This window comes from Lacerta agilis, chromosome 1 (assembly GCF_009819535.1).
Source record: "Lacerta agilis isolate rLacAgi1 chromosome 1, rLacAgi1.pri, whole genome shotgun sequence".
Classification (NCBI taxonomy): domain Eukaryota; kingdom Metazoa; phylum Chordata; class Lepidosauria; order Squamata; family Lacertidae; genus Lacerta; species Lacerta agilis.
The window spans coordinates 77656068-77681822 of record NC_046312.1 but is presented as its reverse complement, the minus strand read 5'-3'; the positions used below and the strand labels follow the sequence as shown (position 1 = coordinate 77681822).

The 25755-nt window shown below is 44.7% G+C and overlaps 1 protein-coding gene across 11 annotated transcripts in view; it reads right to left on the bottom strand.

Moving 5' to 3' along the window:
• RAB3IL1 (RAB3A interacting protein like 1) overlaps nucleotides 1-12132 on the bottom strand; it is a 30522-nt gene extending 18390 nt beyond the window's left edge. For 4 of the 11 annotated variants that reach the window (XM_033156783.1, XM_033156802.1, XM_033156820.1 and 1 more), the window contains exon 1: nucleotides 11924-12131. In XM_033156783.1, the coding sequence (XP_033012674.1) occupies nucleotides 11924-11934 (11 nt within the window). In that variant the 5' untranslated portion in view covers nucleotides 11935-12131. Of the gene's footprint in view, nucleotides 1-11923 lie in introns of all 11 variants that reach the window. The other 7 variants (XM_033156842.1, XM_033156851.1, XM_033156867.1 and 4 more) reach the window with 4 other exon arrangements.
• Nucleotides 12133-25755: the final 13623 nt, after the last annotated feature.

Here is a 25755-nt window from a genome sequence, read left to right as displayed (position 1 = left end):
ACACCCGCTACCAGCCCTGGAGGAGGGACCACAGCTGTGTACTAGAGCACCACTTCTTCATGCAGGTTCAATCCTTGCTACCTCCAAATAAATGGATCAGGTTAGCCGACGAGAGGAAAGACACCTGCCTTATACTCTAGAGAGATGCTGCTGTCAAGTGTCAACAACAAAGAACCCCGGCAAAACACAGGAAGGACTTACTAGGAGCAATGCGGGGCTACCAGTTTCACAAGGTGTGGCACTTAACTTTTAAGAAGAAGTTGACACCTAAGTTGACAACACTTTGGGGTACCTCAAAATCCAACAAATTGATTCCGACTTGGTACTGGCTTACGTTGATACAAGAGAAGACAATCAAAATCCAGCACCCCATTATGTTAGAATTTGGAATACGCGAACCTTTGGCTTTGCCTGCCTACTCTATACTGACTTTTATTTCATTGAGAATTTGTTTTTGTTTTTAATTTTTTTTGACAATTTTCCCTAATTGCCGTTTTCCCTGTTTTTACCAGCTCTTGATTTTGTACCTTTTTGGTGTAGGTTTGTAATACGCTTATTACTTTCATTGAAGTCAATTTATCATGGATTCCAGGTAAGTGGAGAGGGAGGATTATGTTTTTCTCATCAGTTCTAGGGGAGTCCCCAATGAATGCATTGTTGCTTTGAACTCCAACTGAATTGCATTTTTGCATTTGTTTTTGAAAGGTATAAAGTGCATAGTTTAGAAAGAGGCTCAACGGGCAAATAAGTACCATCTGGTATAGCCTAGCTTCCTATATTAAGCGTATAAATCTCCTTTCTACTTCTGATAGAAACAAGTAGGTTCCACCGCCACCTACCTACCCCTTGTCCAAGGTTATCGCCACTGCAGCAATTCACACATTAGATTTTGTAGTTATCGCACTGCAGTGGCAAGAATAAAAAAATGAGCACCACTACAGCTCTACAGGAGGAAGTCACGCTCACTGCATCGAAAAGGTGAACATCTGCAAAAGGTATTCAGGAGCCAAATTCCATTAGGGTTTCCAGATGTTGTTCTGCGGAGTCTGCATGCTCCGAATGCCTGCACACCTGGCCACAGAGGGGCCTCTAGGTCAGAATGCTGCGTTATTTCCTCACCCCGTGAACTACTGGCGAGCCAGTGTCTGTTAACAAGCTTATGAGCCTTACGACATCACAAAACAACTGCTTCCTTCCCGCTCTGCTGCCCAGTTCAGAATAGTGCAGAGAACTTCCAAGGGAAGGTCAGGGTGCAATGGCAGAGAACACGAATATGTTTCAGAAGATCCCAGGATCAATCCCTGGCATATGCAGACAGGGCTAGGAAAGATCTCTGCCTGAAACCCTGGAATCCTGCTGCCAGCCTGGGTATAGACTGAGCAAGAGGGACCAATGTTCTGACTTGATGTACAGGTAAGGAAGATCCCTATGTTCCATAAAAGTGGGTGTATGTGCATGATGGGGAGTGGGGGAGAGAAAGGGAGAGAACCAGAGCACACAAACACACATACAAGACAGGATGGGTGTTTCCCAAAGAGTTTCCAACACTCTCTTTAAAGCTGGAAATGATCCAAATTCTGAAGTTTGCAGTTCAAAACGAGTGCCAAAAGTTTACGAATAAATCTTGGAAGGTTCATCCAACATGTTGCATCTACTCCTCCTTTCTAGGGAATAAAAGATAGCTTTCTAACATTGTTTTTGTTGGGGAGAAAAGAAGAAACAGTGGGAAAGCAATCAAGCTGCAAGTGAATTAAGGGACAACATTCAGGTTTGCTTAGTGTGGCTCCCCCAAATATGGCTAGACTCCAGTTCTCATCAGCACCAGCCAGCATGGCCAATGGTCAGAAATGATGGGAATTGCTGCCCAATGTTATCTGGAGGGCCACAGATTCCCCATCCCTGCCTGGGAGAAATGCCTCCATTTTCTCCAGTGGGTAGGACAGTCCTGGTTATCTCAATGGGATGGCACACAAAGGCCAGAGGCAGCCTGTGGAAGGTAGATACTTGTGGATTGTTGGTATAGTAAGTTCTCTGAAAGTAATTCTCAGTCCTTTGGAGCTAATCCTTGGGTGGGGGGGGGGGGGGACGATACCAGATGGGATTAGAAATCTGTGCCTGAACTTTAACCACTTCGCAATGAAAGCGGGAGCTTTTATTACTCCCGGGAATATATGTGGAGGAATATTCAGTCCTACGAACTCCCAATTGTAATCTGAAGTGGTACAGTTCATGCAAACATCTGTCACCCAATCTGCTGATTTTGAGAACGATGCCACACTAAATTTAGAAGGTATGTCCTTGGGCTTTTGGGGGGGGGGAACGAGTTGAAGGAGAAAAAAATAAGACACACACAAACAAAAATCACCGTAAGTAGGTAGAAATGGCAGATGGGAAAGAGACATAAATAGCTTGGTAAAGTCTAGGAGTTGGATCCTAGTTTAAAAACAAAACAAAACAGAATATATGTACTGTATAGGAGAGGGTGTGCAGAAGCAGATAATGAAGACATGGCCTTTGCCAGGTTTGCAAGGACTAGATAAAGGCAGCCGAGTAAATGTGCATATTCACTCAGAATAAAGTGTCCCTTCCTGCAAGGGTACTTGCATCCTGCATGGGAGTTCAGTCATCGAAGAACTCTTGCTGCTATCAGCTTGCAAACAGAGGTGCTAATTTCAGTGTGTGTTAATCTCACATAGCAAGAAAGATCTTTTGTGCATATGTGGAAGAAGCCAAAATTTGAGCTCAGAGACAGCAAGATGGCTACAGGAGTGGAATGTTGGATTTGGCCAGAGAGGCCTGAAATGAAATTCTACCTTGGCCCTGGATACCAAACCTCTCTCTCTTCTTCAAATTTCCACCAACAAAATGGAAATAATAATAGTATATTTTACAGGACGACTACAGAAGTAAACACCAGAGATTTTGCAAAGCCATTTGAAGGTTTCTTTTTTTAAAAAAGGAATTCCCCTAGCATAAATAATTAAGAGCAATACACTTATTGCAAAGCCTTGCAACTAGGAAGAAACCTCTCCAGGGAAGAGTTTGGAGAGTAGAAGAGAATATCATGGTCATGGCTGCTATTCAGAGAGCCATGTGGGTTAACAATGGGATAGAAATCATTCAAAAACCAATGATAAGAAAATGCAGGCTGTGCTTTTGTTGAATGATAGTCAGCATCTTATTAGATCAGACCCTGAAAAAGAGGTCTGGAGGGGGAAAGGACGTTCAATCAATATTATCAGCTGTATCTTATACCCAGATCAGAGAAATCTCTAAATTTGCCAATTCAGTGTCATGCAACCTACATTTTTAACAGGTGCTGGTGCATCAACTCTGACATATCAAAGCAGGTGTTGCTTTTTTTAGAAAGAAGTAAAGAAACAGGCACCTTAGAAGACAAGAGATGGATCTGGGTGAGCTGAGATGCACCAAAGAGAGAGGCTGAGCAATGGCAATTTTATTTTAAGATTAACAGAAAGAACAATCAACAGAGGAACAGTTCTGCAAAAAGGAATATGATATTTAATCTGGCAGCTCTTCCCCTTACAATTCCAATTTTGATTCCAAGTAAAATAGCACACTGGGCAGCCAAGCAGCATGAGTAGGAGAAGCGATGGAAGGCATCCAGAAATTTAGGCTCAACACTTATGAGCCATTACAAAAACAAAAAGATACAAGGAACACAGATGGGTATTAGCCCCACGTATCAATATCTTGACACACTCTTAACAGTGCCAATCAATTGTGATTAAAAGACCAGGAGCTCCCTCTGTCAAAGATCCAGTGCTGCCTCTTTCCTGAAGCAAATCCCTCTCTCCACCTTAAAGGCTCTTAGAGGGTACACTGGCACAAATTTTAACCCAAGATAACCAGGATTTGTAACTAGAGTTTGGAACAGAATATCTGCAAAGGGGCCCTGCCAGGGAAGAAGGGGTGAGTGAAGATCTACATCAGGACCAAGCCGGGGGGGGGGGTTAAAGATCTACACCAGAACGGGAGGGCTGGGAAAAGGGTGAGTGAAGATCTACATCAGGAACAAGATCTACACTGGGAACAAGTGATGAACAGGAATCTACAAGAAAACAAAATAATAAAAGTTTTAAGAATGGAAGTTTAGGATAAAGATAACTCCTTCAATTCCTTAAGCTTATGAGGAAAGTCACAATTCATACAGGCTGGCCCCATTTCCTTTGCAGAAATGGGAAACCTTGGTCTGTGTGAAGAAGGCAGAAGTCTTGAGCAGCTAGCCTAGCCCATCTCTCTTATTTACAGCCAAGTTGATAAATTATGAAGCAGAATTGCAGATCTTCATATTACAAAAATTAGCACTTTCGAACTGCTACTTTCAAAAGGCAGGTAAGGTCTCTCTGCTCCCTCCCCCAATCCTAACAGACTTTGTTCCCTGCTTCAACCTGTGTCTCATCTCATGCACTTTCTAAGTCAGGGGTCGGCAAACTAAGGTCCGTGGGCCGGATAAGGCCTGAGGGGCTCTTTAATCTGGCCCGAGGACCTTGCCACCCCCCCGGTCAGTCCCCATGCTAAATTGGCATGGCGTGGCAGCACCTCTCCACGTGGTGACTGACTTCCGCAATGGGTGCATGCTCCAAGAAGCTCCCACAGCCAATCTGAAGCCACGGACGCCTCTGGGCGGGTGGTGATGCTGGCCAATCTGAAGCTGCGCTGGGTTTCTTCATCACATGTGTGGCAAGGCTTCAGATTGGCCAGCATCGTGGCCATGGACCAGAAACGAGAGCCACCGCTGAAGCAGTTAGGAAAGCAGGGGGAGGGGGAGAGGCTAGGGGAGAGAGAGAGGAGCCCCCCTCCGCCGGTATGTGTGTGCATGCGTGTGTGTGTGTGTGTGTGTGTGTGGTTCGTCCCACCAGAAGATTTGAGGGACAGTGAGCCGGCCTGCTGGTAGCAAAGTTTGCTGACCCCTGTTCTAAGTCTTCCATCTCAAGTTCACATTTGGACAATTCTGCTTTGGCATGCATCTGCAAAGCAGAGCTAAAAAAGAGGGAGTGGGGATAATAACTGAGCAGTGACAACAAGTCCATTCGTTCTCTTCTTTTCTCTCTCTCACTCTGCAATTCAAATAAACCAGGAACTGCTGAAAACATCAGGTTAAAAAAGGGGAAGTATGTGGGGAGAGTGGTTTAAAAAAAGTGCAAGTCTGTTAGAAACAGTGAAGGATGAATGCTGATGCAGAGAGAAGCCACATATTTGGAAAGTATATTTTGGATCAGGCACAAGGGGAATATTCATGGGGCACATTGAGACGGTCACTATTTTTGGGTGGGATCACATACCAATCACATACCAGAAAATATAGTTTGCACACTTAAAAGTGCATTTGGTGCTCTTGCACAACAAAACCATTTCCTTAAAAATTTGGGCTTTTTGCAATAAGCTTATTGACCGTGAAATGCACTGGAAAGTGTGGGATAACACCTGTTTGACACAATGTCATCTAACCTCCCTGCAAACAAATCAGAATCGATGTTTAATAAATAACTAAGTTCATCTAGCCTCCCTGAAAACTCTGCAAATAAATCAGGGCAGATGCTCAACAAACAAGTCATCTGGAAACTACCAATGAGGCACTAACTGTTTACACAGCAGCAGAATTATGATGCAAATATCTAACTCTTAGTGAACAAATAAACCTGCTCTGAAGCATCCTGAACTAACTTGCAGATGGGGGTTCAAATTGCTTGCATGTAGAAAACCGTATGTTGAAAAGAGAGATTCTAGTCCAACCTTCTCCCTTACATCTAGTTTTCTAAATTCTGGGGACTTTTTGTATGAAGGAGCACTTGATCGTGCAATTACCTAACTGTAATCTGAAGTGGTATAGACTAAACTCTGGTTTACCAGTTTAGTGAAAACTAGGCCAGTCTCACCCCCATGCTAAGTTTAACCCTGGTCAACAATTGGGATATTTTCAAAACATACATGTAACACACAACTTTTTATTGGAATGTATGGTTTCACAGGATGCTATCTTAACTGAAAAGTAAAAGAACCGTGATTATTCCAACGGGAAATTTAGAACGTGTACAGCAAAATTGGCAAGAGTATAACTCTGTGGAAACAAGGCATGATGGTGCCAAAGACCAAGGAGCAAAGGTGGCTTGCCAACTGTTGCCCCCCAAACTTCCCTTATGGGGTTATTAATTAATTCATTTTCATCCCACACTTCCCCCGAAAGGAGCGCAGAGCAGCAAACTGCAAGAGATAGAACAATAAAACTTTAAAACATCTTTCAGTAAACTTGATGACTTGGATTCCAAAGAAGTGCCGGGAGAAGCAGAACGCTCAGCAAAATGTTATTTTTATGCTCCTTCCTCCTCTGCCAGCCCTTCTGAGGATCCTCCTGAAAGGAGCATGCTGAGTTGTGGGGGCTGAGGAGGAAGGAGGCAATGCCGATAAATCGGGTCAGGCACCTAATTATCCTTCGCTCTAAAAACCCTGCAAAATTGCCTTCATCCAGGCAGGTTTCCCCATGCAAAGTCTAATGCTGCTGTGTTAAAGGCAAACAGAAACAGAAGTGAGGGGAAAGGCATCAAAGAAGCATTGCAGTGGCTTCTTTCTACAATAGCCCCCCCTTTGGATGATGCCACATGATTCTGGTACACCCTTGTCTTGCCCTCTAGACAACTAGAGAAGAACCAGCAGAAAAGCGTGGCTCCCAGATAACAGGCATGCTCAGTCAGCAAACCCAATGCTATAATAAAGAAAAGCACTATCCCTTTTGGAAACACCCTTGAGGTAATCATTGTTCCAGTTTTAGGATGGAACAACAGAGTTTGCAATAAAGCACGGCCAAAACCATGGAGCTAGTCCACAGTGAGGTTGGATGATATGCCTAGGAATCCCAGGTTCAAGTTCAAATGCCCTATTCTGCCTTATTTCTGTTTCTCCTACCAGTGCTGTAGCCTTGTGTCTCATGCAGCAGCAATTCCCTACTCCAGGGGTGGGGGCCCATGGCTCTCCTATTGTTACTGGTCTACAATTCCCACCATCCCGTGACCATTAGCCACACTGGCTGTGGCTGATGGGAGGTCAGAGTCTATCCACAGCCCAGAGGTTCCTCACCCCTGCTCTATGGAGTAGATTCTTAATTCCAGGCTCAAACTGCCAAGAATGACTACTGCTTTCCTTCCATACGTCATTTTATTGTGAACCCAGGGGCTATTTTAAAGGATCACTTTGCCAAATGGGCAACAAAGCACTTTTAAACTTGATTCACGTTTGACATACACCCTTTACAGATACAAAAACATTATTCACAAAAAGAAGCAAGGGGAAGCACAACATAATTTGGATAGCTAGTTTGAAAGGGCTTCAGTCAGCAAGTTTTCCAGCAAAGGAAACTGCTAGTTGAACAAAATAGCTAAGGTCCAAATCATTTCCTACAGCAAAGATAGGAAAGGGGTAAAGGTAAAGGGACCCCTGAACATTAGGTCCAGTTGTGGACGACTTTGGGGTTGTGGCATGCATCTCGTGTTACTGGCCGAGGGAGCTGGTGTACAGCTTCCAGGTCATGTGGCCAGCATGACTAAGCCGCTTCTGGCGAACCAGAGCAGCGCACGGAAACGCCGTTTACCTTCCCGCCGGAGCGGTACCTATCTATCTACTTGCGCTTTGACATGCTTTCGAACTGCTAGGTTGGCAGGAGCTGGGACAGAGCAACGGGAGCCACGGGGATTCGAACCACCAACTTTTTGATCGGCAAGCCCAAGGCTCAGTGGTTTAGACCACAGCGCCACCCGCGTCCCTAGATAGGAAAGGGGTAGTGCATATCAAAAGCCTTTCTTCTCACCCCACATGAAGTCCACTGCCAGCTCTCTGGGAATACTTAAGAGTTGCTTTTAAATGGTAGAAAGCGGCTGCTGTATCCTTCTCCTCCTGCCCCCTCCAAGAGTTGTTGGCAGCGACATGTCTGTTCTCTAAAACAGAATTCAGGCGCTGCTTGACAAAATGTGCAAATGATGAGTTTTTATTTTGGAAGGAAAACTTTCTAACAAACTCAGAAAGGCGGCTGGGGAGCAAGAAAGCATTTCCCTCATTGCAAGCTTCTTCTAAAGACAGATTTTCCTCAGGTGCTCATAAAACCCAAAGTTGTGGACTCTCATTCAGGTTAAGGTGGCAAGCTGAAGATGATTTTATCCTGTAACATATGTATGAGAACCCAGTGCAAACTTTATGAGCAGCTTCCCCGGCTCACCACTGCACATGGGAGTAAATGGCTCTTTATAGAAAAAAGGGAGCAGCCCCAGCAAAAATTTCAAGCAGTGTTCTTATTCTTTCGGGAACAGGTTTTTGCTTCTTCTCTCCCCTTTCTGATGATTGCCCCCATCTTCCTTCAAGCCCATCCCCATCTTTTGTGTTGTTTTTATGATGTTAGCAGCTCTGAGCCTGGCCTCAGCCGGGGAGGGTGGGATACAAATAAATAAATAATCTCTCTCCATCCTGCTGTGCTGCCTCTCAGCTGCAAACCCACCATGCAACATGTGTCATATCTCCAGATAAATGCCCGTGGATGGCAGCTTGTCATTTTACTCCTATTTCTGCCCCGCTCATTTATCACACATTGTTTGAATTGGCTGACCAACTGGAAGCTATGGACATCAAGACACACACATTGTGCTGTGGCTACTGTTAGACTGGATTAGAATTGCCCTCTTCTGCTTATCTCAATGAACTGTCCCTGATTAAGTTTTAAGATACAGTACACATTCCCTTTGAAGATGATTCTCCCTAAGTGTATCTGAAGAAGTGTGCATGCACACGAAAGCTCATACAAAGAACAAACTTACTGTAGTTGGTCTCTAAGGTGCTACTGGAAAGAATTTTTTATTTTATTTTGTTCTCCCTAAGTGTATTACATCTGCTACATTGTTTAAAAGGACAGAAGTGCTGTCAATGTTCTGACACAAGTAATAACTTTGTTCTCTTAATTGTTTCACAAATGCAGTCTCTGTTTGGGAGCCCTTCAGGTAGCAACCCTAAGCTGGATGCGGACTTCATCCTGCAAATCTAGATATCATCAAGTGTCTTCACAATGGGAAGTATTAAGTCAGATTCTGCCAAAATGAAGCAGGGTGGGTGTAAAAGTGCAAGATCTGCATTTTTAACAGGAGGCCATGGCGGTTTCCTGCAGAACTGATCAGACAGGGCTGTTTCCTGTATGAAAAGCCTGTGGGACACTTTCAGCACAATTCTGCAGGGAGCACACACATCAGAGTGTGTCCCAATGATTCTCATCATCCCCACCCTACTCCCAAATCTGCTAGGAATATGCTCTGTCACCAAGAGAACAAAAATATTACCTTGTCGATGCAAGGATAAGCCTGCTCTTTGCCGTTCTACCAATCCTTGCACTGCAGAATAGATGCCATCTATGTTTCATTGTACAATGTACTGCCTTCTTTTGCTAATGTGGAAAGGTAGTTATTAGCTGGAAAACTATACAGCATCATAAGGTTTGCTATACAAATTGACAAAGTTTCACTGCGGCCTTCTGAATACAGGAGTGTATTACAGTAGCACCAACTATTAGTACGGGAACAATGCTGACAGGTTTGTTTTTTGGGGCTCACTGCTGTACTTCAATTAGGAAATCATGTTATTCCTCAAACTTCTGCTTTTACAGATCAAGAGCCTGTCTTGCGCAGATGTTATATACACCCCCCAATTTGATTCTAAAGCTTAGAACAAAAATAGGAATCTTCTGCACCAGTGCAAAGTTGTTTTTTCTAGCCTAATTGCTGTGCAGCAGGGGTGGGGGGGAAATGGAGAGGGGGAGGGAGGAAATCACAACATGCAGGAACAAAAGGTTAACTCTTCCCTCCTCACCTACCTGCAGCAAATAGGCTTAAAAGAAAAGTCAGCTCCCACTGACAACTATGGAACCGGCTTTTTAAGCAGAATTGTTGTGCAGGGGAGGTTGCAAGAAGGAAAGGCACAGGTCAGAGTTTCTCCACCCTCCTTTGGCATCCTTAACTAAAGCTACCGGTAGCACTGTGGTGCAAGAATGAATGGATGGATGCCTAGACAAATTTTGATGTAAACCATCCCACCTGCATAATGCTTTTTTTTTCAGGCACAGGTAAAATGTGCACACTTTGCAACAAATGTACCCAAAAGTTTGAAATTACCATGCCTCTTAATAGCCACTGCTTCAGACTAGATCCCCTTGCACAGAATTCCTCAAATAAGCCTTGCCAGGAGAGCCCACAGTATCTGGTTATCACATGACGCAGACAGCATCTCTGATGTCCTAGAGACTTTGACAGCATGTCAACAATTAAACCAAGGTCACTGCAGGGTTTTGATGTGCCTCATTTATCTCGTTTTGCCAACTAGAAAACTTTTCAGCATGGGGGTGGGGGATGCAATTCCCTTCTCTGTGGCTAATATTTCTGCAGCAAACCTGAGGTCACTGTCCTCTGATCAGCAGCGATCAGACAAGCCACTGGCATCCAAAGACGAAGAACTGGATATTCAGAATCTTCCATTTCCTTCCTGGAAGCAAAATCACTTACTTTAACCCTCCCCTTGCAATCCTGAGCATGAGGGCATGAGAGTGCCAAAGCTGTTTCTTCCCAGGAGCAAACAGCTTACTGTGTACTGTAAAACTCATGGTCCTCCTCTCAAGAAAAACACCAAGAAAGTACCAAACTGCTCTTGAACAGAGCCTCTAAGAATGCCAATGAAATCCTGGGGACTGAAACTATTGCCACACACTGACACTTAAAAAGTGACTTTGACCCTCTCAGATGCTCCTGTTGTTCCACTTTCCGACTTTGAGAATCTGTGAGAAAGCACGAAAGAGGAATCCAGTGTATATCCCAGCCAATTTAGGCTTTCTATTCACAGTGTGGATTGGTTTTAATGCTTTAATGAGTGGAAATGCCCTCAGGGGAAAATCGGTAGCACATCTAACTAGGAATTTCATCAAACTGGAGGCTCAAAAGAAATATCTTCCTAATGCTCAAGCTAACTGTGCTGCCATGCATCTTAAACCCATCCTCTGTCCTGTATCTGCCCTTAGTGGCAAAACATGAAGTTATTCCAAGTACAGGTCAGTCAAGGTTCCACCTCGGACAGTCCTTTCTCCCTTGGCTGTGTACAAGCTACCTGCTTAAAATGCGGCCAGGTCGTTTGTGTTTCTCAATTCGGTCTGAAGCTGGGTTGTTTTGTTTTATGGGGGGGGGGGCATGCAGTATTAGGAACGGAAATGATTTGCTACTTATATCCTGCCTACACCACTCCCCAAACTAGTTGTGGGACCGCACTGCATGCAAAGTAAACGGGAGCCTCTGTCTGTAAAATGGGGGTGACAGTAGACTACCTTGCAGGGTTGGCGGGAAGCTGAAGGAGGCTGGGTTTTTAAAACGGAGTTTGGATGCTAAAACTTCTGGAGACAGGGTTATTAACGCTCTCCGATGTTGCAGGAACTAGACCGTAACCATCACCCGACGGAATTGCTTCGTTTCGGGCAGCGGCATCCCGAGCGTCCCGGAGAAAGTTTGCGACCGGCAACGGGGGAAGGCGAACGGGAGGGAGGCCGCGCAGAGCTTCGACGGCACCCGGAAGGTCCAGGGAATCACCTCGCCGCCCGCCCAGACAGACGCGTCTTCCCTCAGGCGGCGGCGCCAGCGCTCGGGACCCCGTCTCTCTCTCTCCCTCCCTCCCACCCGGATCCCGCCACTTTCCCCCGCTGCATCGCGCCGAGGCGCTGCTCCTTCCCTTCCCAGAAGCAGCAGGACCGGGCTGCAAAAGCAAGCGGCGCATTCCCTCCCCGAGGTGCAGATTAAACAAACCGAGGACAAAAGGCCAGGGAAAGTGCCAGGGCCGCCTCTCCCTGCTTCTGCATCCCGGTTGAAAACGGGTCCCCGCAGGAGGGCTCCCGACCTACCCTCTCCACATGCTGCCTCCGCTGCGCTTCCAAGGACGTGGCCCGGAGAGAGAGAAAGAGGCTCAGGAAGAGGAGGAGGAGGAGGAAGGGGAGGCGGGCGCAGCCATGGAAATCTCGGGGAGACGGGGATCGATCCTCCTCTGCCTACGCTCCTTCCCTGCCAGCTCCGCTGCTGCAGTGGCGGAGAAGCTATTCCAAGCAGCTGCTCGCCGGCGCGTCTCCGCAGCGCGGCGCGTGGGGGGGGGGGAGTCAGCCGGCGGGAGGGGTCACGTGACCTCTCGGGAGGCTCTCCTCCCCGCCCCCCCCCCCACTTCCACAACGCCAAGATGCATGTGCACATCCAGCTCGCCGGCGAGTCACGTGACCGCCCCCCCAACAACCCCCATCCATTCACTCGGGTTCTGCGCGGCGCCCGAGCGCGGACTGCCCCTCCCTTCTCGTGGGCCTCCTCTGCGTTTCATTCGAGTGACGGGGCCGGCATGACTCTTTACACGCCCCCAATTCCTTCCTTCCACGCCAGCCCTGCCGGCTGCCAGCTTGGGCTTTCTTCCCGGATTCAGGCATTCTCGCCAAGATGTGCCCCCCGCCGCCTCCGCTCTTCAAGCGTCTCACCCTCGATGCAGGACCAGAGTCATAGCTGTCAACTTTTCCCCCTTTTTAAGGGAAATTCCCTTATTCCGAATAGGATTCCTCACAAGAAAAGGGAAAAGTTGACAGCTATGACCAGAGTAACGGAGGGAGTAGACGTGGATCGCATAACGCTAGCCGCGCTGCTCTATAGGATTGCTGTTGAGGCGGAAATACCAAGCGCGGCAAACGAAGTCCTTATAAAAACTCTGCCCAGACACTTGGGAGAGGCTGTGTGGCTGCTCAGTGGTAGAGTGGCTGCTTTGCGTAACGAAGGTCCCCGGTCCAGTCTCAGGCACGCCCTGGTGGGGCTGGGAGAGACCCCTGCCTGCAGATCTGCCAGAGAAGAAGGAGCAATGGTGACTCCCTATAAGGCAGCTCCTCCTACTTAGTAGCCTGGTGCCGGAGTCCCCTAAGTTGATGGGCATTGCCATTCAAATGGCATGCATGTGCCTCGTCTTCTGATCAATTATTCAAGGTGGGGCTTACCTGCCCCCTCCCCAATATTTTATTCAAGTTGGGACCCCTGGCTGGAAACATGGGCATAGCCAAGGGGTTGCAGCTGCCCCCCAATCAATCAAAATCAATACGAATCTGAGGTTCTGCCCCCCAACAAAAGCCAGCCCCCCCTAATAAAAATCATGGCTAGGCACATGGCTAGAATTATGGGTAGAAATAATTCATGGACCCCCACCCACCCCTCTCCTCTCCTCTTATAAAAACAGTGGGAGGGGGGTCACCAAAGGAAAGGGGCCAGTCTATCTATTACCACCACCACTGACATCCTAATTTGAGCAGTTTTTATATGATGACAAATTGCTTTTAAATGTTGCCAAACCCTGAGCCTTTAAGGGCAGCGTGGCTTACCAATCTTGGGCTGTGCCTGTTTACTCAGAAGAAAGCTCCCCCTGACATCGAGAGCAATTGCTCAAGTGTGCATTAAAGCAATCTTAACAAATACATCTATGTAATTGGATTTCAAGACTCTGAAGGTCAGGGGCCCATCCCTCACATTTTGACTTGGAAGTCATCTTGAGTTCATTGGGAACAGCAGTCTTACAATGTGACAGCAGTCTTACAGCCCTGCTTCAGCGGGGAGGCAGTTCAACAGCATGTCAGCAAAGCGTGACAGGCTTGCTATACCCGATTCAAAACGTGCAAGGTCTCAGGTGAGGGGAAGCACTCAAAGGAACACATTGTTATTGTGATCCACCATCGCTATGGATGGATTTTCAGGTTTACGTAGGATAAATATGTTGCTGTTAGAGAAATAATATGCCTTTATATTAAAGCCCTGCTGAAATGTGACAAGAAATTGATGTTATAGAGCAGCTTCTTCCCCTTCTTCACCAGGGAAGGGTCTGTTTCCCTTGGGTTCAGCAATGGAATTATGCTTCACAAGTATTTAAAGAGGAAGTTACCTATAAAAGCTCTTGCCGAAAGTCTCTTAAGGTGGCATAGCCTTTCTTTTGCTGCTGAAACATACTAGAATTCAGGTAGAGTAGCTGTAATAATGCGTTCAGAACCATGTATTTTTCATGCATTTCCACAAGACTTTAATGTAAAGGCACATTATTTTCCTGGCCTCCTTAATAGCAAAAATGACATTTGTATGTTTCCCCTATATAAACACCACACATACTGATGGTGTATAATAATTTTTTTTAAGTGTTCCCTCTGTTGCCCTTGAATATTGTGGTAATAAAGAGAAGCAAGCAGGGAGGGAAGAAGAAGCAGATATGCTATGTAAGCAACAGACTGTCTTTGGCATATCAAGATGTCCCTGAGGCTGGGTAATGCTGATGTCTTGTCCAGATGTAGCCAATAGCAAATGAAAATGTTGGGGTTTTTTTTAATGCAAGGGACTGTGTTTCTCCCTCTTGCATTTAACTCATAGCTGATTGTAATACAGGTACCTTCTTCCTGCAGCATGTCACTCCCATAGGACAAATTCAGAGTTATTGATAAAAAAAAGACTTACGCTCCCCCCTTAATCCCATGCTCTTCAAAAACAAGGTTCCAGTTGCTGTTGCATAAATATCAGGTGACACAGCAGCAACTCATCCATGGCAAAAGTGGAAGAGAGGACCTGGTAAAAAATAAACAATAAAATGAACAATCAGGATTCTGGACCAGATACACCTTTGGTCTGATCCAGGAGGATTCTGAAGCTCTCATGTTCATATATTAATATCAAAATCCCATTTCATTCTAATGCATCAAAACTATATAGTACTTTAGAGGTCAACAACAGCTGCTACACTCAAATGCAAGTTCATTTACGGTAACTTTTTAAGTAAGACCAGACTTACTGGGCCATCCAGTCCCATCTTGAATAGTAATTTTAGAAAGCAGCTTCTAGCAGCATGGGTTCTCTAATTTTCCTGCCCCAACCTCCACTAACTTTCTACATTTTAGATGTCCAAGGCTGTTAACAGGTCTGAAGAAAGTGGCAGATTTCTATGTTTCTTGCTTCTTGTCTCATGCATGTGAACTCATTATTATAAAGCCCAGAAGTTCCAGCTACCTAATCTTACTCCTTGGCCCAACAAGTATGCATAGGATTGCAGTCCTTATCCTCTTGGTAGCATTTTAATCCAGGATGATGACCGTAATTCTGCAAGCCCTTTTATGCCTATTACATGGATGTACAGTATGTGAGTGGAGAAGTGTGTTTCCCTTTATTTCCCAGACAAATTCCACAAGAGGGGTAAAAATATCTCTTGCTGATTGTATGGGTGTTCTCCAGATTAGGGGCCCTGCTTCTTATCCTACCATTAGTCACTAATGATAAGCGGGCATGACAAACAACTGTTTCTCCATCTTTCTGACACCCTTATAAACATTTTGAAAGCTATAAACTGGTTTCTCCCCAAAGTCCTTTTCAGTAGGCAAAACATACCAAGTTTGTGTAATGTTTGCTCCTATGGTTCGGCTCTAAGTCCTTTTATTATACTCGTAACTCTGCCCAGAATCCTTTCCAGTTTGTCAACATCCTTCTTAAATTGTAATTCCTGGAACTGAACATCATCCTCCAGATAAGGTCTTTCCACTGTGAGCGTATGAGGTTGTTCGACGTTGTGCAATGGCAACTTGAGCCAAGTAAAAATGCATTGTTTAACTAGCTTGGGGGAAAGGAACAAATGTAGAGTGTGTTGCAGCCAGTTCACAGGTTGGCAAATCTAGCAATTCAGTGAGACCCACACATGAAATTACTGCTGTATGTAGAAACTGACATGCAAATCCGGCATTTGCACAAATATAAGCCCATTTTCCATGACCCATGTTGAGGTGAAAGAGTTACGGAAATTCGGACATTGTATAAATGTGCCCATATGCCCCCAAATCACTTCAGTTAAATGTGACTGGAACTGTTCTGTTCCACTCAAGTTAGTTCACTAGGACAATGGGATTTTTTCCATCCAGAGTCTGACAAATAATCATTTCAGATTCCAGAACAAAACTGCAGCTCAGAACAGCTGCTAGCCTTTTTTTCCCTAACATACGGAAGCCTCATGCTTAGCTTAGGACTGGCTGGTATCCTTGACCTGAATCATCACAAGAGATCTTTCTATGTGCACAAAGTCTCTTATACAAAGAAAGCCCAAAAGCATGTGTGCTTCTTCCCCTTTCAGCGAATTTTCTGGAACCACCACCAGATTCCATAGCCAATTTGTTGAGGAATCTGTCCAAGATGGGGAATCTGCTAACTAATTCCAGTATGTACAAAATTTGGTAGCATTCCTACTTGCTGTGCAGAGTGGCAGTCATGAGTACATAGTTTTGCTCCACGACCACTCCATATAATGAACTGTCAGCTTTATGTGAAACGGCCACCAGGAGCCAAAAGTGGGAAACACCTGACAAGAGTTCATCTAACTTTATTTGTGTGCATGCATATATTAATGTTTTTAAAATGGTGACAGCAGGGTGAGTCTGGCTATCAAAGACAAGGCATAAATCCTCAGGTTAAAAAGAAAAGAATGTTGCTAATGCAGGATGGAAAGAATTCAGAGACAGACAAACAGACAGAGCAATCTAGCCAATAGCTGGTTGCTGTTACAGACCCAGTTCATGGAAGGAAAATGTGCCATGCATCCTGAGCTAGCACCTAATAGTCTACAAATCACTTTATCATTATCAACAACAACAACAACAACAACAACATTTAAACTGAAACCTTAGGAATAGCAACACCCCCACACAAATTGGTTTCAAAACAAAAGCAAGGAAATGATAGCTGAGGGAGAAGGAATGTGCTAATGAAAGCTGGCAAAAACCACAAAGCATCTTCCATCCAGCACATCTATTACAAGCATTTTATTTATTTACATATTTCTTCACTACCTTTTAAGTCATGGCAACAACAAGGCAGTTTAGAGAACAACATAATGAAAGACGTTAAATGCAAGGAGGTCCAAACAATGTTAAAATGGCAGCATAGAAGCTAAGGCATCGCCTATGTAATTTAAACATGAATCAAACTGCAACTTAAGACTCAGATATATAGCATTAATGTACTAGAGTCCACTTCATCAAACACTAATGGAAAAAATACTTCTCAGTTGCCTGTATCAGGAGGAAAAAGGAAAAGTCCCTTCGATGTGCAAGCCATTTTGCCAAAGCCAACTCCAGAGCAGTTTCAGCTGCGCAGCTGGAGGATCCAATCGACTGCAAAAACATATGGCTGGGGATTTAAATTGGCACCAGATACTGACTGTGGCTCCTTCCCTTCTGAAATACATAACGGTCTGGAATGCAGGATCCCCCCAGACGAGTGCTGAGACAGCTTTAATTGGCTCAGTAGGAAAGACTGGAGTTTAGAGAAATAATACCGCACAGGAAATAAACATGGACAGCAGCCAAGGGGTGGGGGTGGGGAGGGGTTTCAAATGGAGGTTAGATGGAAGGTTAGATGGTTGTGATTTGAAGCCTTTGTGACACATGAGCTTTAAAGAAAGCTGGAAAGCCTGCAAGCACGAGGTCGAGAAATAGGTAGGCGAAGCCAAATTGCATATGTGGCCCTGATGCTCAGGCTGGCTTTTCCATTTTTTTTATATATAATCAGGGGTGGCTAACAGGTCATAGAGCTGGAAGGTGATCCAGGCCAACCCTAGATGCAAGGCAGCATTCTAGGAAGGGCTGCAGCTCAGTGGCAGAGCATCTCTTTGGCATATAGAAGGCCCCATGTTCAACCCCTGACATCTCAAGGTAGGGCTGGAAGGAGATGCCCCCGTCTGAAATCCTGGAAAGCCAGTCAGTGCAGACAATACTGAGACAAATGGATCAGTGGTCTGACTTGGCACAAGGCAGCATCCTGTGTTTTTTTATGCTCCACCCCTGGCAGATGGCCATCTAGCCTGCACATAAGTAATTCCAGCTGAAGGAGAAGCCACCGCCTTCTGAGAGAGTCTGTTCTTCCACCATCAGATAGCTCTTACCACTAGGAAGTTTATCCTCATGTGGCAGAGGGACCTGGAACTGTGCCCTCGTGGCCTGTAGGCACATGATAAGGGTCATATGCTCAAGCTATCTGACTGTAGCCCTGCATGGTGTCTGTATGAGAGGCTGCTTGCGGAGGTCTCTCGGAGGTCCTTGAAAGACATTTGTATTATATTGGTCTTCGCTGCAGCCTGGGGGGGGGGGGGTCTAACCCAGCTCACTAGCCATATGCTGTTCTCCACTCTTGCTCCAGCCACAAAACTAAATCACTTTTTTAAAGTTAAAATGACAGATTTTTAGGGGGTCTTGGTGAACTACAAAGAAAAAACTTCCAGGGGGTGGATACAGCCCCCGGGACACAGACTGTCCAACTCTGCTGGAGTGTTTTGACAAGCAATTAACAGCTATGCATAAAAGTCACCATTCCATCACTGCCCTACTGTACTTAAATTCTCTCTATCCTCACCTATTTTATTATGGAGTTTTTAAAAAATCCTGCATGCTTTGTCTTTGGTTGACTACCCCTAAAGGTCATCACGTCAATTCTAAGCTAGCATCTGCATGAATCCGGAGCGATTCAGGAACTTATGCGGTGAACAGAAATCTGCCAGTGGAAACAGACAAGGAGAGTTTCCATCTTTCTTATTCATCATGTAAGTTTGGCACCCCATCGTTTTGTGGTTTGCAGATATTACTGCCTTTGTATGTAAGCATCCATTGATGGACACTGTTGAAGCTAATATTTAAAATAATTGTTGGGAAGCAATAACAACTTGTCAGCAACCAGATTATCTCTGGCAGCTTAGTTATGCGAAACTGTCTGTCAAATAGCAACTATGGCAGATAGAGGCTCCGTATTTGTTAAACACAATAGCCACTGATGAAAGGCAAGCTAGGATGTGATAAGCCTATCACTTGATTACTCCCACGGCAACCTGGAGAATGTCTTAAATGGCGGCAAGGTTTGTAAGGCAATGAGAAATTGTAAAGTGTGAAGATTATTATTATTATTATTATTATTATTATTATTATTATTTCTACCCCAGCCACTCTGGGCGGCTTTCAACAGAACATTAAAAACAGAATAAAACTTCAAACATTAAAAACTTCCCTAGCAGATAGACTGCTAGGACTTTCATGAGCTAATGTTGCAGAGATAGGTTGGTCTATCTTTTGCCTGGCTAGTGCCCTCCCATTAGCCTCAGCCAGCTCGGCTATTTTGGCTGGGGCTGATGGGAGTCATAGTCCCAAATGTGTGATGGGAACCAGCTTGCCAAAGGCATCGTGCCAGTGCATCATTCTCCGGAGTCAAACTGCCAGGACCACAGCTGTTTGATGTATACCTGTGCCTGATTGTCCCTCTTATTTTAGTCTTCTGGTTGCTGAAAGTGATGTGGTAAATTTATTTATGATGTTTTCTTGTACGGCTTGTATTTTAAATTCTTTATGCAAGCCGCTCTGGGATTACTATTGCATTGAAGACCAGGTAATAAATATTTTAAATAAACATGAACGGATGAATAAAGAAAGGCATGGTCTCTCCACCAGTGCCCCAGCCAAGATCCACACACAAAGACACTTGGGAAGAGCACTTTCTTTCCCTCTCATACCACTTTCCCTCCTTCAAAGTTCTAGCTATAATCCTGCCCACCCTTCCCTTCTCTGTGTAGCCTTTTGCTTTCCTTAATCCTTGTCTCCATACACACACCATGTCTCTAGTTGGTTCTGGCTCAGAACACTGCCCTGTTTCAAGAGTGGAGAACAAAGCTAGCAGCATTGAATGAGGTGGAACAGGGCTAGGTGAACGTCATGATGTAGATCAAAATGCAGAGTTCTTATTTATATTCACATTAGGGGCATGCGTGTGACCTTGCTTCCCCACATATCTCCCTTGCTGGCTCAGAAGAACACATAACTCCAATCTTTTGCTACCTCCAAGGACCAGCTAAAAGAAAGGAAATGAATCATCAGCACAGAGGGCACTCTGGTAACTTATTAGTCCATGTAATAATTAACTCCCGGATCTTAAGCCATCGGAGTAGAAGATCCACAAGTTCAGAAGTGCAGAAAATTAAAAATTAGCAAAGTGAGAACCGAAAGAGTGAAAGCACTGCAAATGCTCAGGTGGTTCTGCTTTCACAGAAATGCTGGTGACAACTGGGGTTTCACAAATTCATCATTGAAGATGGAAACTATGGAAGTGTAGAAATGAAAACATCCAGGTGCATTATTTGAAAATCTGATGGGGAATCTGTGGGAGAGAATCAGCATTCAAGATGCATAAGGAGGGCCATGACAGAAGTGTATCAAATAAGGTATGGTGTAGGGAAAATGGGCAGTGACATCTTTTTTCCCCTTCCTCACGCTAGAACCTGGGGTCATTCAATAGAGTTATACAGTGGTACCTTGGTTTATGAACTTAATCCATTCCGGAAGTCCATTCTTAAACAAAGTGTTCTTAAACCAAGGCGTGCTTTCCTATAGCAGTGGGGGACTCAATTTACAAATGGAACACACTCCACAGGAAGCGGAACCTGTTCTGCTTCCAAAGCAAAGTTCACAAACCAAAACAACTACTTCCGGGTTTGCAGCGTTCTTAATCCAAGTTGTTCATAAACTAAGCTGTTCTTAAACCAAGGTACCACTGTATGTTGGAAGATTCAGGAAAGAGATAATGAAGTCCTCCCCACAGTGCATAAATTATGGGATTTGCTACCATAACATTTAAAACCAAATTCACCATCTACAAACGCTATCTACCTCACAAAACAGAAGTTTGCTAGAATCAAAAAGTTTTCAACAGCCGGTGAAAGAGAATGAGCCTAAGGGCTGGGCTACACTTCTGCTTGTCCCTGTGCTTAGAAAGCATGGGTCCAAGCAGTTTCGCCTTCACCCTGCTGCTTCCCCCCAGAAAACCCACTCTTTGGTACTAACAGCAATCGTACAGCAATCCACAGAAAACCCAGTTGCTGTTTGTTCTGATTCAGCGCTAAAGCGCGCAATCATAGCTGTAGCTCATTGGGAGAGCATCTGCATTGCATGCAGGAGGCCCCAGATTCAATCCCCAGCATCTCCCTCATCTGAAACCCTGGAGAGTCACTATTAGCCAGTGTAGACAATACTGAGCTTTATGGCTCAATGGTCTGACTTAATATCAAGCAGCTTCTTCTAGTAATGCAGTGATCACAAGATGTAGCAATGGGCACCAACTTGGATGAGTTCACCTAGGGATCGGATCAATTTGCAGAGGATAACGTTATCAATGGCTCTTAGTCATAACGGCTGTGTACTACCTGCAGTATCAGAGATATGCCATCTACCCTCTTGTACTGTGGAATGCACCAGGGGTTGACTTCAACAGTGTCCTTCAGTTGATGGTAAGGCTATTGTCAGTGGAACAGATGAGGGAAGCAATGTCTGGCCATTCCTTCCTCCTTGTAGCCCTCCACGCCCCCTAAATCTATTCTAGAGGCCTGGAGAATCCTAGTTTAGAGCATTGATGGGGGGAGGGCAGGCAGCTCCAGGGGAAGGGAGAATTCCTGAAAAATGTCCCCCACCCCCATCTTGCTGTTGGAAGCTGAGAGACACTATTGGACACAAGCCCACACATATGGTAAAGTCTTCTTTATCTTAGAGTGGAATTGCACTTTGCCACGTGTTCCCAAACCTGAGGCAACACAAATGCAAGACTGGTGGGTATTTGCTGGCCAGGACATGTGAGGCTGCTTTCATTTGGGGAGGAGAAAATGCAGCAAAAAGGTCTGGAGGAGGGAATCGTCAGACATGGAAAGGGTTAAATAGCCCCCAACCATTTTTGTCCCCCCCCATCCAATACAGAACCTATGCCCAGCCTCATAATATGGAATTCTGACCTTAAGCACCTGTGCAAGCACACACGTACCCTAGGCAAGGCAGAGAAACGGCTGATGTAAAACAGAGCCTTGGCGCCTGCTTCGTTGTTGCTTCTCGTTTTCCATATTTCAGCTCTTTTAAACACCCCGAGCCAAAGTCTGCAGCCTGTGTTTATAAAAATGTGCTTACTCTAATTCCTCCATAGTACAGTGTGAGGTTTCCAGCACCCCACCCTCTGAGGGGACAGACGGCGAGTCAAGATCTATGACTTGCTGCAGGAGACAATAATCTGAGATCCTTGCTTTTCATTCTAGGACAGGACAGAGTGAGAGCAGCTGCCTGTGCCAGGAGACATACTGCCGAATGCCAGCTGCTGATCTGAAGCCAGTGAGAGAGCGTGGCCTCCAGAACCTGCAGGTTTTTCCCCCTGCCTTGCTTCCAAACTGAGGCTTGCAGGAAAGTCAGGTGCAAAGGAATGGGGGAAAAAACAATGATGTGACATGTATTCTGAAAGTTTTTTTTTTTTTTTAAGAGATGGTGTGATTGCCTAAAAATTAAGAGAAGGAAAACAAGGGATTTGGAAACACAGGATCCGACCGCCCACATGTCCCCATCATCCAGCTGTGTGGAATGTTTGCACAACTGGATGGAATGTTTGCACAGAAGATCCCCCTGGGACCCCTTGAATCTAAGATCTCCGGTTTCAAAGAGGGGGGTTCAAGGGAAGGAAGACAACATTATGTCCTAGTCAGCATTAAAGAATTCGCTTTTTGCTACAAAACAACTGTGGCAGGGGAAAGAGACATGCTAGAAGCAGGGAGTGGAGAGAGGTGAAAACAGATGGGACATGGCCCTGTCCGATCGTGTAGAAAGCAGAGATGGAAGAGGAAGCCAACCCAGTGGGAACAAGAGGAGAGCCTGAAGTAGAAAACAGTCTTCCAAAGCGTTGGTTAAAGCCCAATTGTGGGCTCCACCAGATGAACCTATTTATTGAACATTCGCCCTGAGTTGTTTGCTCTAAGCTTATACAGAGGTTAGATTATATCCAGTCTTAACAGAACATTTGTTCTGATTTGTTTGCAGGAAGATTATCCGACAATGAGTATTCATCCTGCGTGCCTCTGGACTGCATGTTTATACAGCTTTGCATTAATCAGTTGTTCATTCCCCAATTCATTTCCCCATCAATTTCCTAACTACGAAAAGGTGTGTTTCTTTTTAAAAGTGGATTTGTTGTTCTAGGGGAACAGAATGCTTTGATCCACTTTAATTGTGCAAACCTAAATTTCCCAGTATATGATTGAATCCCTCCTGCAAAATGCTGACAGTCTTTCAGGGACATAAAGGCAAAACTGGTATGTATGGAGCCATGCCACTTATGCCGAGAAGCATTGGAGCGATGAGAAAAGAAAACATAATAAGTGTGTGGTATATATCACTTTTTCCTTACACGGCAATACTGTATGCTATTTGGCATGCTATTTGCACATCACAGGAACTGCATCCACAAAGCACACTTCCCCTATGGATATGGCTGAGGTGTGGGTCTGAGTTCACATGGAGCCAGAATAATTATGGATTACAATTACAGCCTCTTTCCCAGTGGAGGGCTGGTGTTGGAGTGAAAGGAAGCGAGCAGCGCAAGAAACTTCCAGCTTCTTCAAAGGCTAGTGCTGCAATGAGGAGTGGCAATGAAATGTCACAGCCATCATGGGCCATGCTTTGGAGCCTCCTAGTGGCGGATCTTGTGCATGCGCTCTATGTGGAAGTGTGCGGTACTTGGGCTGAGTTCAGGCAACGGAAGAAATTCCCCCTTTCTGCCACTTTGGCACTGCTACAGCTAAGTAGATCAAATGCCATGTATATGTAATGGAGATGAAGAAGACTCATTGAAGGGGTGGGGGAAATGCTGCTTATTCTGTTTTCTTTTAAACTTTAGTTGCAGACCAGGCTCCTAGACAGCCTTATACAAATTAATATGCATACAATTCTCTTTTTTTCAAGCCTCTTTTTTATCCAGTCAATTTTATTCATAAGGAAAGCTTTATTTCCCCCCCCCTCCCTGCCCCACAGTGGAGAAATGGTGTCATACACCCCTCATTTCACATAACAACAGAAAATAAGAAATAATTTATAAAATCTAAATGTTCCAAAACTGCTTCAGGGTTATATGCCCAGGAGAGTCAGACACAGACACACACACACACTACACTCCACCAATGCTGGCCATGTTTCTGGGGGCTAGCTTTGGCTTATATAGGATATAACTTGGAGCATGGGTAAACAGGATCAGTTCTTCATATTTGCACTCACACCAGAAGACCAAAAAAAGCCACTGTCATAGATCAATACTGCATCAATACCCATTATAGTTTATTTATCTTTTATCTACAAATTCCTGGGTTTTTATCTACAAATCCTCTTCAAAGCAAAATGCCTCTGAGATCAGCTTTCCACACATGAATTCGCTTCTTTTCCAGTTGTGCAGATTAGAAATATTCTCTCTCCACCCCCTCTCTTTAAAAATGAAAACTTTAAAGGAAGGTTATTTCATATTAAATTTTCCCTATATGGAGATCATTGAGCATCCATCCTGATTTGCTTGCCCAAAGCTTACATGGAGGTCAGTTTATATCCGGTCTTTATTTGGTTTTCATTCTCATTTGTTTGTGTAGCGGTTACCTTATATGACAATGAACATTTGTCCTGATTAGCAGTGCTTATGTGTCTTCCTGTTAGTCATTCGTCCATCCCACACTTTTCAGTGCATTTCCCTTTCACTTTCCTGACCATAAAAATCCTTTTTTTATTATGGATTTGTTGCACTAGGTCAACGATGAATTTTAATGCATTTTTATTGAACAAACCTACATTCCCAACATGCGCTTGAATCCCTCCAGCAAAATAGTGATAGACCAGATGCACCTCTGTTATCGGGGTGATAAAGAAGCCGATTCTACTTGATACCACTAGATGGTGCTAAGTCATGTTTCTAGAACATAGCCTGCTGGCAAGGATGGGGGAGAAATTCAATTTTGTTTGCATTTTAAATGAGAAACACTTTTCGAACTAATATGAGAACTGAAAACAGCTATCTTTTGAAATTCGTACATCTCTGAATTTTGCGATGCAACCAAACAATGTGTACAAAATTGCACTATATTAAAGTGTGTACAAAAAAGCATGGAAACAAGATATAAAAATGCTTTACATCAGGAGGGAGGAATCGCTTGCAAAAATTTGTATGTCAATCAAAACTTCATACAGAAATGTGTTTATTAGGAGTAATTCACACTAAAATGCTAATGAATTTTCATGAGGGTTAAAAAAAAGAATAAAGAATTGCAGGTTGCTGTGGAAATGTGGAACACTGAATTTAAGATTGGAAGGATGAGGAGCCGAGATAAACCAAAACTGACAGATTCAGCTGCTAGTTAGTTCAAATGTGAAAACGACAAGGAGACTTTGGCACCTTAAAGATGGAGAGCGGAATTCAACATCATTCCACAAAATTGTCATGAGCAGAAGCATTTCTGGACATGCATGCTGTTCTGGGTTTTCTTCTGACCCTCCTGAGCAGATCTGGGGAGGCTATGGGGGGCGCACAGGTGGACAAGAGGGGGGAACCCCATTCCACAGGCATGTCTTTTTGCACTGGCTTCCGCTAGCGCAACTTAGTTGAATCCAGCCTCAACAGATTTATTATGGCATAAGCTTTCAAGGACTACTGTCCACTTCATCAGATGGACATTCATTGGACTGTGGTCTAGGAGGGCTTATGCTGTAATAAATGTGTTAGTCTTTAGGGTGCCGGAATAATCTTTTCTATTTCTGCTGCAAGAGACTAACACACCTATCCAGACAAATTTAGACGACACAGTTAGAGGAAGTCCAGAGGAGCTGTTCAGCAC